At 46.1% G+C, this 14,913-nt stretch overlaps 2 protein-coding genes across 7 annotated transcripts in view; both read left to right on the forward strand.

Annotated features, from left to right (window-relative positions):
• Crebrf (CREB3 regulatory factor) overlaps nucleotides 1-1,708 on the forward strand; it is an 89,592-nt gene extending 87,884 nt beyond the window's left edge. For 5 of the 6 annotated variants that reach the window (XM_037200647.1, XM_037200644.1, XM_037200648.1 and 2 more), the window contains one exon: nucleotides 1,507-1,708. In XM_037200647.1, the coding sequence (XP_037056542.1) occupies nucleotides 1,507-1,685 (179 nt within the window). In that variant the 3' untranslated portion in view covers nucleotides 1,686-1,708. The remainder of the gene's footprint in view (nucleotides 1-1,506) is intronic. The other variant, XM_037200649.1, reaches the window with a different exon arrangement.
• On the forward strand, nucleotides 1,685-14,670 carry Bnip1 (BCL2 interacting protein 1). Its single transcript, XM_028893353.2, has 6 exons — nucleotides 1,685-1,782; nucleotides 3,925-4,017; nucleotides 8,607-8,698; nucleotides 11,658-11,759; nucleotides 13,007-13,125; nucleotides 14,072-14,670. Exons 1-6 carry the CDS (start codon nucleotides 1,699-1,701, stop codon nucleotides 14,266-14,268), a joined length of 687 nt encoding a protein of 228 aa, XP_028749186.1. The 5' UTR covers nucleotides 1,685-1,698; the 3' UTR covers nucleotides 14,269-14,670.
• The last annotated feature ends 243 nt before the right edge of the window (nucleotides 14,671-14,913 follow it).

Here is a 14,913-nt window from a genome sequence, read left to right on the forward strand (position 1 = left end):
CTCCCTGTGTTAGTACACCATGTTGGTGGGCTAAAGGAGATGGGCATTTCTGTCATTTTGCTGGAGCAATGTAAAGTAATACAACCACTATGAAGAGCATTTTTTTTTTTCTATTTTGTTTTTTGAGACAAAGCCTCAAACTCTAGTCCTGGCTACCCTGGAACTCACCATGTAGACCAGGCTGACCTGGAACTCACAAAGATCTGCCTGCCTCTATCTCCTGAGTGCTGGGATAAAGGCCCACACCACCACACCCAGAAAGAAAAGAATTGGGAAAGCTGTGTGAAGTTAAAATGCATGTCTGACAGCTTCAGTGATGAACACCTGTAATTCCAGCACTTGGGAGTTTTGAGTCAAGAGGATCAAGAGTTCAAGGTTGTCTTTGTCTACATAGGCAGTTGGAAACCAGCATGGGCTACATGAGACCCTGCCTCTGAAAAGCAAAGATAAAATACACATACCCTTCCCCTGTTCCGTTTGTTCTGTCCTCTTCCCACTTCTGTAGCGGAACTAATGAAATGTGACCATGCAAGTGAAGCACCGAGTGGAAATGCCTGCACGTACAGACTTTCAGAGTGTTGCTTGGTACTACGTGAATAGCAGCTAGCAGGCATTGAGGTCACCACATTATCAACCCTCCAGGCAGCCTTAGGTGTGATGCTACTGATGATCATGTTAGCTTCTGAGAACACAGGCAGGGTTGATGATGTACAAGCCTGGAATCCAGGCCTTTGTTACTTGCAGTGAGGTGTTGAGCACCTCTTAGGAAGTGGTGCAGGGTGCGGTAGGAACATAGGCAAGTGTGGAGACGGGCTTGGACTACACCTCCTAAGGGGCTGTGTGTACAGTTTGAGAAAAACATGTTAAAAAGAGGGAACCCCACATCCTAAGGCTCCAGAGCCTGGAGAGCCCCTCAGGGTGAGAGAAAGGAAGGGAAAGTAGCCAGTGGTCTTGAGGACTTACTAAGAAATAATTTTTAAAAGTGCTGCCCTTCTTTGAGGTTTGCACTGACATTGTTTCTATCAAAACCACATGACACAATCAAAACCACTCCTGCTAGATACTTGTAATCCAGTTTTACACAAAGGGCAACATCAGAGCCATAGAAATGTGTAAGGAAGGCAATGTAGGCTCTGTATATGAGTCGTGGTTTTTATTGATGGAGGTGTCCTAGTGATCTGCATTGAATTCTAAACCTGGACACATTTTGTGTCTTACTCCATAATTCATACTTACCGTGCAAATTTTATTTTAAATTTTCAAGAAAAAAAAATGCAACTTTGGTGGCATCCTCATTGGTACTTTTTGTTCCTATACAAAAAGTCACTAGAGTAGCTGGTGCCTGAAAAATGGAAATGACCACTGTTGAGCGGGTTTTGTTGTCGTTTCTCTAGTACTGGGGACAGAACCCAAGGTCACGTGGTATGCCAGGAAGGCCCATCGCCAAATGAGCTGTGTCCTCCAACCCTAATGGTTCTTCATAATCACTTTCACTTTTCCATTTAGTAGGAGCCGACGAGAGAGGCTGTGCGTGTTCCACGTGTCAAGGAAAAACCCAGGTCTGGGCTGGCAACCTGGTTTGCTTTGCACGGGATCTCCCGGTGCCACATTCGGAAAAGTACGGAAAGAAGGCAGGCCGGCGTCACGCGAACGCGCTCAAGTTTGGCCGCTGTCGCTCGCCATAGCCGTGTCTCCAATATGGCGGCTCCCCAGGACGTCCACGTCCGGATCTGTAACCAGGAGATTGTCAAATTCGACCTGGAGGTGAAGGCGCTTATCCAGGTACAGATTCTTAGGCCTCCGCCGGCCTCTAGCTAGCCGCCTTGATGTTCTCCAGAACTTTCGCGCACGGCCCAGCTTTCCAGGCAGGCGGCCCTGCTCCAGGCCGGTTCCTTGGGCGCCGTTCGGTCGGGTCCCCGGGATCACTGGGGACAGGCGCTTTTCTTGTGCATTCTGTTAGTTCGCCGGCTTCTCGGGTATCCCCATACTGTCTCCTGTCCCCTGGCAATACAGCAAAGGTCCGGGGCTAGCCTGCTCACCCGCTGTCTCGGCGGTAGCCCTGCCCTGCCCCCTCCCCTGTCGCCCTCCCATACCCACTTTCCTGTGTCAGGGGCCCGGAGGTACCCAAGGCCGCCTGGCACGGGAGTCATTGAACGAAGCTAACGTAACCTGGACCGTGGTTGTAACTTTTTGAATGAAGAAATCAAATAGAATGCCAAGTCCTGGGTCAGAAGGTAGGCAGTGCCGATATTAGGACCTGGACGGGGAAAGCCAGCCTAGGAAAAGCATTTTAGAGCGTCCGTACCCGGTTTAACAGACGCGGAAGTGAGGCGCTTGTCTGGAAGCAGGTGTAAGTAGGAGGCAGTAGTGCAAGAAAGTTAACATAGGCAAGAGTAGGGAGTTTAGCAAAAAACTCAAGAGACTCGGAATACAATCTGACAGCAAGTGAAGAGGGGAGGGGGGTGTGGCTCTGCCAGTGAATGCTTGCCTAGCTCGTGCTGGCTTCCATCCGCAGTGCTGCATAAATTGTCTGTGGTTGCTGGGATACATGAGCCCATGTCAAAAACAGGCTGGGGAGTAGTGCTGTCAGATAAACTAGACCAACACCATACCACATTAGTAATTTATCCTATGCCGCGAGGAAGTGTGATTTTATGCTGGAGAATAAGTGAAGAAACCTGATGCAAATTTTAAATCGCTCAAACTTCACTCCTGGGATGTGTAAACAACAAAATGTCTGGCCCAATTCTAGAAAAATAAACAAGATTGGGTTTATACAAATGAGATTATCAGGGGATGAGGGGTCTACGTAGCTCAGTGTAGAGGTAAAGTGTAGCCATGCTCAAGGCCCTGATTTCAGTCCTCAGATGCATCAATAAATACATATGCATACATACAACTAAGTTGGGAGAATCATGTGTTTGAGGTAAGCCTGGACTACACAGTGATCCTATCTCAAAAACAAAAACAAAAAAAAATCACACCCAAAATTTAAAAAAAGAAAAGTTATATTTTCATATTATCCAATTTTCTAGGTCTTTTTTGTGATCCATGGTTTTTGAGTTCTTGTGGTTACTATTAAGTAAGCATAACCCCATGTGTTGCATTCTTATGGTCTTCCAGCTAGTCTAAGCATTTTATGCAGAGAAATATGACTTTGAGGTAGGTCAGATGAAGAATTGGAGGCACAGAGAACTTAGGTTTTTCAAGATTGCACTAGTAAGTTGATGTAACCAGAATTTGAATACAGTAGCCTAAGTCTAGAGCCTGCTCTAAATCTTGGCTCTAGTGACTCTGAATTTCTTTCCAGAAGCAAATTCTCAGTATCTTTAAACATTATGAGTTGCAACAGATAGATGGTTTGTAAAGTCAGACTAAGTTAATTTTGTTACATGTTACCAGGGATTTAGGCATTGGGATTTTAGAGTTGAAGGATCTGAAGTCACAGTATCTCTTAGATGCCCATTCTTGTTGAACATGTAAGCTGCTTAAGCCTTTCATAGTGGCTGGATATCACGTTGTTAGACTTTTCAGCCAAGGTTGAGTTTATCTAGCTACTTATTTATCTACACACATATAATACACACTGTGTGTGTGTGTGTGTGCGCGTGCGTGTGTGTGTGTGTGTGTGTGTGTGTGTGTGTGTGTGTGTGTGTGTGTGTTACTGACGATGAAACCCAGGGCCTCAAGCATGCTATGCAAGTGCTGTACCACTGAACTGCACGGCCAGCCTGCTTTTATATATTCTGCTCAGTGTTACTCTTAAGGGGGATGAAGAAAGTGATGTTTTTGCTTTTGTGCAGAGGAGAGCAGTGAGCAGGACGAAGTAGAGCTAGGCCAACCTCAGTTGTGGGCTAAATCAGCTTTTCCCCTGTGCATGTCACTGACTGGAGAAAGGCCCCTCATCTCTTCATTGTCTTCTAGGATATTCGAGATTGTTCTGGACCCTTGAGCGAGCTCACTGAACTGAACACCAGGGTGAAAGAAAAGTTTCAACAGTTACGGCACAGAATACAGGTAATTAAGGCTCCAAACCTCTGTTAGCTAAGGGTGGGTAGCCGGGATGAGAGCTCAGACCTAGACTAGCCTTGGCTTGAGAGTTGACCAGGCTCTTAACCTGGAGGCAGTAGTAAACATTGTTACATCGAGGGTGACTGGACTAACAAAGACTGGTACCTATGCACTTGTTCCCTGCCTGAGTGTGTCACCAACATGTCATGGGTGTTTTCCATGCTTTTTTTTTTTTTTTTTTTTTTTTTTTTTTGCCGTAACTCTCTTATGGTTTCTGGAGTCACAGCTTCCATCATGTGCTCATTATCACACCAGACTTTCACTATGATATGAGTGCTCTCTCAAAGTGAGAAGGAACCGTATGAGTAGCAGAACCATCCACTGCTGTGCCCTCAGGGACAGGTGCTACAAATCTGCCCATCGCTGGGTGGGGCTAGAACCACCTGGTTTTGCTGTGTGTGTGTGGTAAATGACAATGTCCCAAAACTATCATTCAACTCTTAGGTTGCTTAGCAGATGGTCTCTTCCAAAACTGGTGGAAAGTTAGCAGGTTGGACAGCTTCCAGAGCACTTCTTGGTGTTCCCTTCCTAAGGCACTTTCAGATGAGGTGATTTCTGCCTTTGCAGCTGACTTTAGGATTTCAGCACTGTTGCTGTGCCTAGGTGATTGCCCTCTCCAGCACTGCTTCCTCCATCTGAACTTTGGAAAACTATGGCTTCCTATGTGTTATATTTGTGTGTGTGTACATGTGTGTCCACAGCTGTTCGTCTCAGTTATATGTCTTGGTGATGGCCTTTTTTTTTTCTCAGTGTTCTCTTTTCTTTTCTTTTCTTTTTTTTTAAATGCCGAATGTCATTTATTGAAGGAGGGAGGGGGTCTTAAATACAGGCTTACAGCACAATGGGAGAACCCCGGAGGGCAGAAGTTCGCTACTGATGTTTTACAATCTTGCATCTAAGCTGTTAACTCCCATTATTCAGGATACACAGACAAGGATCTTCCCTTAAGCATTCAGGAGGGTGGAACTTGGCAGGGAATTAGCATAGGGAGGATATCAAGGTCAAGGTCCGAAAGCAAGGCAACAGTTACCCAAAACGGGGGCCAGGGACCTACGGGTCCCCCTTTTATTAAAAAATGAGCTTCTGACTTGGGTTGCATGGGACATCAGCAGGTCACCTTACCTGTCATGGAGACATCTGCCCAGGCCACACAGGTGCTCTGTCTTAGGTTGGTGAGTGCCCCCCAGGTATTACCTGTTTCTGAAAACTCATTATCATACAAGCTCAATCATGTGTGAGCTGCAGAGTTAACTGCTGCCAAAGATCTCAAAGTGGCACTGGGCTTGCAATATGTGTGTTCAACACAGAAAAGACCAACAGAGGTCCTATCTCACCCATAGTCAGTAGGCTAAAGGCAACTGAGCCCCCTTCCTTAATGAGCTGTACTGTACGTTGGAGTCCTTGTAAGATAGTATCCCAAAAGCAACTGGAACTTGAGTTTATAAATTTATAATTTTCAAAGCCAATCGAGATGTATATAACTACTGAATTAAATTTATCATACCCAATAGAATGGAAAATTAACTAACTGTGGTAGTTACTTTTGTTGCCAGGGTCTCCACTGTGCTAGCTGTAGTAAGCAATTATGAAATGGTAATCCCAGAAACAGAAGCAGTGGTGGCCGCCATTGCTATAACAGCAACAGCGGCACCAGCAATATCAAATTCTCTTCTGGAGTGTGTGGACATCAACTGGCATGGATACAACTCCAGTAACACAAACCGCCAAGGCCCATTTTTCTTGATCCCAGCATGACTTTAGCTGGCAGCTCTTCTGGAGAATCCAATCACATGGCTACAGTTCCTAGGCTTACATTAATGCCTCCCAAAGCTGGCGATATTGGGCTCAGAAGGGTAGATTTTTTTCCATGAAGACCCATTAGGTCTCTGTCATGTTGGGCTTCAGCAGCAGTCACAGGGCGCGTTCAGTGAGGAACCTCATTGTCCTGAGGAAAGACATAAACCAAACTCTGGGGCCACATCAACACTAGATCGGGTCTCCTCCACGTGCTAGTAGAAAGAACCTTCCATCGCTCCAGAGGGTGATTTGCAACAGGAACCCCCCAGTGCTTATCTGCAGGTGATGGCCTTTATTTGTTCTCTGTGCTACTCTTTCTGATTTGTTAGTTACACGTCTTCTCAGAGTTTGTCTTCTGCAAGATTACAGATAGTTTTTGCAGTGTCTTCCCCTTCTGGGAGTGGACATGCCACAGCATTGAGTCTCTAAGCCTACCTGTGTCTGGAGGACCTGCACTTGAGCAGCCTCCTAGCCTTCTTATCTAGCTGTAATTTTTTCTAGCCATTTCTCTACCAACAGCCATTCATTTGGGCCACTTCCTGTTTTGATTCTTAGAGCTAATTTGTTTTCTTAAAATGCCTTTCTTCAGCTCTCCAACTCCTAACTGCCACTGTGGCATAAGTACCTGCATGTGTACCTTTTCTAATTTTAGGTAAATATCCTCACCAATACATTTGCATATTTACAATGCTCTTACCCCTGGTTACAGCCTCTCCTTAAGCAAAGATGTGTTGCTGGCATCTAGCAAGGTGATAGGCCAGTGCATGACTAGCCCTGTCCTAGCCCCCATCTGCATTTCCTCAGCATTTGCACACTCTGTACACCTGAAAACACAGAAAGCACTTCAGCGAACGTCTCTTGAGTATTTCAGCACGGTTGTGTGTGAGCAGAAGAGAGCTGGCCTGCGGCTTCTGAGTATGCTATTTCCTGCATCGTTGGTGCTGGGCGTGGCCGTGTGGGAACGTCTGTCTTTGCATTTGTGTCTCCTGAGCTGGATTGGAGAGGAACAGTACACCCTTCAGTTCTCCAGAGAGGTCAGCTTCTCTGTGACAACTCCCAAGCAGCCTCTTCTAAGGAAACTGTACATTTCACCTTCTCTCTGTCTCCCTTCTTCCTCTTCACCCATTCTTCCTCTGAGATCAGTGTAGCAACAAACAGAACACAAGGCTCTTTGTGCAGTGACTGCACTGTAGGAAATGGGAATTCCAAACAATTTCGTTCTTATAACGAAATCTGGTGACATTCACACCCCCCACCCCATTTTTTTTTTTCCTCTTGAGACAGAGTCTCACTGTGAAGCTCTGGCTATCCTGAAAGTCACTATGTAGACCAGGTTGGCCTCGAACTCACAGAGATCCAACTGCCTCTGCCTCAAGTGCTGGGATTAAAGATGTGCATCACCATGCCCAGTTACATATTTTTTTTTCAATTCACAGTTAGTTATTCTTTTTTCTTCTTCTTTAGCAATTTTGGGAGGCATAAACTTGGAAGTAATTTCTGAGCTATTGAAATGACACATGCTTGTTCCAAACCAGCATATGCAAATTTATGTAGGAATGAGTAGATTGTTATCTGGATAAACTAATATGTTGATGTTTTAGCTCTACGGCTTGCTTGAAAATGGAACTTGTGTAGCCGGGCGGTGGTGGCGCACGCCTTTAATCCCAGCACTTGGGAGGCAGAGCCAGGCGGATCTCTGTGAGTTCGAGGCCAGCCTGGGCTACCAAGTGAGCTCCAGGAAAGGCACAAAGCAACGCAGAGAAACCCTGTCTCGAAAAACCAAAAAAAAAAAAAAAAAAAAAAGAGAAAATGGAACTTGTGATTTGTAAACTAAAAATAGGACTTGAGGCATGAGGTGGCATGGCATCTTTACAGTGTGTGTATGACAGTTCCATTATCTTAGGTCTGATATTGTTGGTCACGTCTGCTGTCCTTTGCTCATGGTAAACTCTTGCCTTGGTATTTGGTTATTCTGAATCATGTGCACTCATCTTCTGCACGTCTCTCCTGGAGCCTCTGCAGCCTGGGCCAGAGCACATCTCTCAGTCTCCAAGGATTATCACAAGTCTGGGGACACTGTTTATGTTCATTTCTCTTCTGCTCGGTTTTCAAACCACTCAGGAAAGATAAATCATCCCTCTACCCAAAGTCCATCACTCACCCCCTCAAAACCAAAACAAAATAAAGACAACTGTCCATGCTTGTGCTCTGCTGATGAGTGGATACCCCAGACTGTTTTACTGCTGCTGGAAGTGTCTGTGGGTCCTGGGTTTGTGATGCTTTCAGTTCAGGGTCAGTCTCAGGGGCCCTTAGGCTCAGCATTATGTTCACAAACCCCCAAAACTCTGTTGGAGTAGGTACAGAAGTGGGCAGTTTTGGAAACACATAATAGTGTGGTATCCTCCTGGTATTGCATTGGGATCAGTGGGCTCCTGTGTTTTGTGTTTTGTGTTTTTTATTTTAGGCAGTCTCAAGGCTGTAGGAGTGGTAACGCCTGCTCCTACCAGGGCAGCCATGCCAGAGCTGACCACTCCAGCACCGTTTCCTGCTCACCTTTGCGCTGCTCATATTTCCTTCTCTTTCTTGCACATTTGCCTGTATGTTTTAAAAGGGTATTTGATTGTTTTGGACTTGCTTCCTCCACTCCCAAGTGTCTGTTGTAAAGGATGCTTCAGTTGTCTTTGTGTGTCCCTGCTAGAAACAGAAGCACTCTGGCTTACAGCTGTTTTCCCCTCCAGGAGCTTGAGCAATCAGCAAGGGAGCAAGACAAGGAGTCAGAGAAGCAGCTTCTACTTCAGGAAGTGGAGAATCACAAAAAGCAGATGCTCAGGTAGGCAGGGTAACCTACAGCCCTCTTTGCTGGGTCACTTGCTGGCTTACTGGTGATGTAGTGGTGTCGTTAACACACACAGGCTAAAAGTTCTTTGGATCAGTAAGTTTCAAATGTAGGAGGGAAGGGAGATAAGTAGAGTCTGCATGGACATTTGGAGCTGTGTGTGTCTATAGTGCTCATGGTGTTTATGTTTGCAGAGTTAACCTTATACTACACTGTATATACTCAAGTATTTTAAAATTTTGTAGGTGTGGATGCTGTGTGTGGAGTTGGTTCTTTCTTGATGTTTTAATCTTTTTTTCTTTCAAGACAGGGTTTCTCTGTGTAGTTTTGGTGCTTGTCCTGGATCTCACTCATGTTCAGGCTGGCCTCGAACTCACAGAGATCCGCCTGGCTCTGCCTCCCAAGTGCTGGGATTAAAGGTGTGTGCCACCACCACCTGGCTCTTTCTTGATGTTTTATGAGACCAGGGGTTGGAACTCTGCTTATCAGGCCTGCAGACAATCACCTCTACCCTCTAAGCCATCCCAATGGCCCTGGTTCTGTTGTTTATTTTTGAGACAGGGTCTCTTGTATTCCAAGTTGGCCTCAAACTCAACATGTAGCTGAGGATAACCTTAGATTCTGATCCTCATGTTTCTACTTCCCAGGTGCTGGGGTTACAAGCATGTGCCACCATATGTTTATGTGGTGCTTAGAATCAAAACCAGGGTTTTGTGCATGCTAGACAAGCACTGCTCCAATGCAGCTACACCCCCACACCCACTTTTTATATATTTGAAAGCAAAGATGTAATTATTTTGGGGGGCTAGAGAGATGGCTCAGCAGTTTCAAATGTGTACTGCTCTTCTAGAGGACCAGAGTTCAGTTCCTAGCACCTGCGTCAGGTGGCTTACAACTGCCTGTAACTCTTAACTCCAGTGGGGTCTGATGCCCCTCACCTCCATAGGCAGTTATGTGCACACGCACACACACACACACACACACACACACACACACACACACACACACACAATTCAAATAATAAAAAGTAAACTTTTAAAAACATGATTATATTACAGGGTATTTTTGTAATACAGGGTAAATTTTATTCAAGAATAATTGGTATGAGGAAAGCCCACAGGAATTGAGCCTACTCAAGATGGACCAAAATTTAACTTTCAGTGTGGTGTTATATCAATGATTCACTAAAATGTAAATAAGTTTATGTTAGAATTGAGATCTTCATGACATTGCAGCTGTATGCTAATCTTTGATTATAAAGCAGTATGTGACATTTCTTAGTCTCTAAATCAGGGAATACAACTTTTTTAACATTGTCTGGCAACATGAATCATTGTTTCTTCCTTCAGGTTGGACTTGTACTATAACCCAAAAGGGTCTTGTTATTGCAAACACCTTTCTAGCCCCATTGTGTTCAAGGCCACCTCAGTAGTCTCTGCTGCATCAGAATTCCCATAGGTTTTCCTTTGTCACAACTATTTGCTTGTGGTTTCCTTTCTGAGATGCGTTACTCTGCAGTAGCAGGCTCATTAACAGCAGCTGTGTGACTACCACTCAGCTGTTAAGAGAGACTGACAGAGACATGGGAGTGGATGGTGCAGTGTGCCTGGCGCATTGGCGATGGCTCTCTAAGCCACCAAGTGTTCTCAGATTGTGAGCCTGAACTCACTGGGACTGCGTGTGTGCAGTGGAGTAAGTTGCACCAAACACTGTCAGCTTAATGTGGGTGTAAAACAAAGCACGCCTGTTCCTGGTGTGGCATTGAAGGTTTGAGGAGAGAAAGCAGGGAATGACCGTTGAAGCAGTAGTTATGGTTACCGGGTTATCAGGTTTGTCATACTGTGTAATATTTCCTTACTTTCCTCCCTAATAAAAGTGAGCTCCTTGAAGACAGGCACTCAGCTCTGCACCCCTGGGCCTTGCAGAGCACTGTTGTGAACAGTTTGAAGATGTAACTGATTGTTTGAAATGGCAGGTGTGGACTGGGCTGGTCGGTGCTGTGCAGACATCTGAGAGCCTATCTCAAAACTGCCTTTAGTCCCAGCCCTAAGGAGGCAGAGGCAGGAGGAGCTCTGTGACTTCAAGACCCCACTGGTCTACAAAGTGGGTTCCAGGACAGAGAAATCCTATCTTAAAAAAAAAAAAAAAAAAAAATGAAAGGAGAAAGTTAGCTCCAAAAATTGTCCTCTGACCTCCACACATGTACTATGGCATGCACCCCCCTACCCCAATCATACACCCATAAAAAATTTTTCTTTAATTTAAAGAAAGCCACCCTATTAGTTAAGTACTTCATCCAGGGCTTAGCATAGTTGATTTGAGCTAGCGTGGGAGAGTTCCAGAGCATGGGTTTGATTGTCCAAGGGATATGGTTGGCTTTTTCTGTTTGTCAGTGAAGAATGGATGGCTAATCTCAAGTGCTGCTTACATTTGAGCTATGGCTTGCAAAGAAGTAGGTGAAGAGTGTGAGTCAATCAGGTCAGTCACGGTGCCCTGTGACATTTGTAGTGCCTACGACTGTTCAAATAGACCGAAAAGAGCAAGTATGGAGGAATGTTGGTTCTTGGGATTTTAACCCCTCTAACAGCACTGGGATAAATGGTGGTTCCAGTATAGGGATAGAGGAGGAATGCTAGGTCGTGGTTCTCAAGGACAGCACCCAGACTCTTGCCAGGCACTAAAGCCATTGTGGGTCTGGGTCTAGTAGAGTGCCATGTCCTTGGTCTCCCAGCTGCCTAGCAGGAGAAGGATAGTGACAGAATATTCTGGAGACATCTTCCAGAGATTCAGAGGAAATGTCAAGACCTATGCTAAAGTAGTTACCAGGGCTACAAATAAGAGGAAGTTGAGGGAGGTAAGGTTGAACTCTGAGTTACACCTGGGAGGGCGGCTGGTTAGGCCCAGCAGCCTAATGGAGCCACCAGGACCTCATGTGTGACCCTTCTTCTTCCAGCAACCAGACCTCATGGCGGAAAGCCAACCTAACCTGCAAAATTGCCATCGACAACCTGGAGAAAGCAGAACTTTTGCAGGGAGGAGACCCCTTAAGACAAAGGTATCTTCCCTTTGTCCCATAACATCTAAGCACCATGTGAGGTGGCCTTTTGTTTTCATAACATTTTATGTTATTGCAGAAGTATTTTTTTCTTTTTTGAGACTGGGTCTCATACATCCCAGTCTGCCTCAAACTTGCTGTGTAGCTGAGGATAGCCTTGAACTTCGGATCTCACAGGTGTGCACCTCCACACCAAGTTTATGCTGTTCTGAAAATGCACCCAAGGGCTTCGTGCATACTAGGCAAGCACTTTACCAACTGAGTCCCCAGCCCTGACTCAATTTGACTAAAATTGGTTTGGGATTTTGTTTGTTTGTTTGTTGTAATGGGGGTTGAACCTAGGGCCTCATGCATGAAGGGCAAATGCTCTACCACTGAGCTAACTCCAAGTCCTCCAGTTTTTTTTTTTTAAAGATTTATTTATTATGTATACAGTGTTCTGCCTGCATGCTAGAAGAAGACACCAGATCTCATTACAGATGGCTGTGAGCCACTTTGTGGTTGCTGGGAATTGAACTCAGGATCTCTGGAAGAGCAGCCAATGCTCTTAACCTCTGAGCCATCTCTCCAGCCCTCTCTCTGACAATTTTAAGCCTCTTCTTTTAACTGCACATGCATAGTATCTATGTTATTAACCAGTCCTTTGGTGTGTTTGCATTTCCACCTTTTCAGTATCGTATGAGGCATCAAGGCAGATTTTGGTCCGGTTTCTTTGAACAAATTCTCTGGGAGTGAATGAACATTTCTGAGTCTTTTCATACTTAGTTCAAACTGGTTTACAGACAGCAGCATGGTTTCCCTTCCTTCCAGCAGGGCTAGAGAATGTAGATTTAACATATATCCTTAGCCTCACTGACTGATGTTTTAGAAATGTGCAAGCCGAGCAGTAGTGGTCCATGCCTTTAATCCCAGCTTTTGGGAGGCAGAGGCAGGTAGATCCTTGTGAGTCAAGTAGAGCCTGGTATACAGAGCCAGTTCCAGGACAGCCAGGGCTACACAGTAAGACCCTATCTTGAAAAACCAAAAAGGAAGAAAGAAATGTACACTAGCTGGCTGTGTGGTACTTACCTATAATCCTAACACTCACAGGTGGGAGGTGGGCTGAGGTGAGGACATTCTACTCTCTGGACCAGGCTGAGCTACATTTTGAGACCCTGTATCAAAGCACAAATAGAAAAAGCACTAATGTGATGGTGCTTTTGTAGCAAGCTAGGATTTTGTTGCATCTCCTTCCTCTGGTCTTTCAGGAAAACTACCAAAGAGAGTTTGGCGCAGACATCCAGCACCATCACAGAGAGCCTCATGGGGATCAGCAGGATGATGTCACAGCAGGTGCAGCAGAGCGAAGAGGCTATGCAGACTCTAGGTAAGAGGTAGAAGCTGCTCCAGAATGCATACCCTGGCACCTCTGCGCAGCCCTCCAGCTCTCCTCACCTGAAGTGTGCCTTAGGACACGATGAGACAGTTTGGTCTTTCCCAGGGAGGGGCATGCTGCTCTTCCTCTCCTGCAGCTGTGCAGCTGTGCTAGACACAGCTGTGCCGTCAGTGCCTCCCAGAGGAAGCATTGCTAGGCTCGTGTGAAAAGCAGAAATGGCCGGCCTCTCTGGAGACTGTGTCTGTCAGCAGTGCTCGCAAGGGGTCCGGGAGTCTGGTTTTCAGCATGGGCTCATGGGCTTAGTATTGACAGGCAGGTTTGGGAATTAGGACCACTGGCAAGATGATTACTGTGAGTTCCTTTTAAATGTACCAGCCAGAGGCCACAGAGGAGGCTGTTTGAGACCACCACATTCTTGCTAAGTGCCTTCCCATGATGGCTCCTTTGTAGAGAATTTGTCCCTCTGAGGCCCGCCCCTCAGTTGTGGGAAACAGGAAAGGAGTTTGCTCTCTGTAAGATTTCACAGGTCAACCAAAGTAGACAGCAAGGTTTGGTAAATTCTTGAACCTACCACCTTGCTTTCATGGCTGTCACAGCCACCTTGTTTCATTTCTACCCTTCTTTGTCCTCTAGTCCAGACATCATCCATGAAGATAGCTCAACACATCTAAAAGCTGATGATAAGTGGGCTGGAAAGATGGCTCAGTGGTTAAAGCAAGTACTGCTCCTGAAGAGGACCCATGAGGTGCCCAGCACCCACACCAGGCAGCAGTCAACTGTCATGTGCCTATACCCACACAGATGTGCACATAACTAACAATAACAAAAGGAAATCTTTCCCGCCTGGCCCAGGCACTCAGACAGACAGATAGCATATTGAGCTCTTCCTTGTTCAGGTGGCACAGTCTGAATCAGTCTCCTTCCCCTTCTGTTGCAGTCAGCTCTTCACGCACTCTCCTGGATGCAAATGAAGAGTTTAAGTCCATGTCGGGGACCATCCAGCTGGGCCGGAAGCTCATCACAAAGTACAACCGCCGTGAACTGACGGACAAACTTCTCATCTTCCTTGCCCTGGCCCTGTTCCTTGCTACCGTCCTCTATATTGTGAAGAAGCGCCTCTTCCCATTCTTGTGAGCAGGAGCTGCCAGCCATGGCCCTTTGCACTCTGATTCGGGACGAGGCTCAAGACTGGCCCGGCCGCCAGACTGGGCTGCTCCTCCCTGGGCTTTTCTCCTGGTGCTCAGGGCACCCGAAGGAGGGGAACCCAGCAGCCCAGCTTCCTTCAAGAAGCTGCTTGGGAAGGGCAAGTGGAGTGGAGGACAAGGAAGCCTTCGGGACAGACGCAGTCCACGTCTACTCAGCTGCCAAACACTGTGGCTGCCACAGGGAACATTTCAACTCCGGGATTTGATGCACCTCCTCCCTCAGGTCCTGAGGCGTAAATGCTAGATCTGGTGGAGAGAAGAGCCTTTGGGGGCGGGGGAGGTGATGACAGCTCATGACTGTTCCCCAAATAAACCTCATTTATTTAATGGAGTGAGAAATGTTTGATTTTACAAGACATCTCTCTGAGAACATCTATGCTTCATCGTGTCCTGATTCCTAGGACATGAGCTTAGACTATTCATTCAACAAGGAATTACTGAGGTCAGAAAGAGGGCTCGGTGTTTATGAACACTTGCTGCTCTTTTAGAAGACCAGTTCAATTTCCAGTACCCACTTGGTGCTCACAGCCACCTCTAACTCCAATTCCAGGGGATCTGATGCTCTCTCTAGGCC

The sequence above is a fragment of the Peromyscus leucopus genome, chromosome 8b, assembly GCF_004664715.2.
Source record: "Peromyscus leucopus breed LL Stock chromosome 8b, UCI_PerLeu_2.1, whole genome shotgun sequence".
Taxonomy (NCBI): Eukaryota; Metazoa; Chordata; class Mammalia; order Rodentia; family Cricetidae; genus Peromyscus; species Peromyscus leucopus.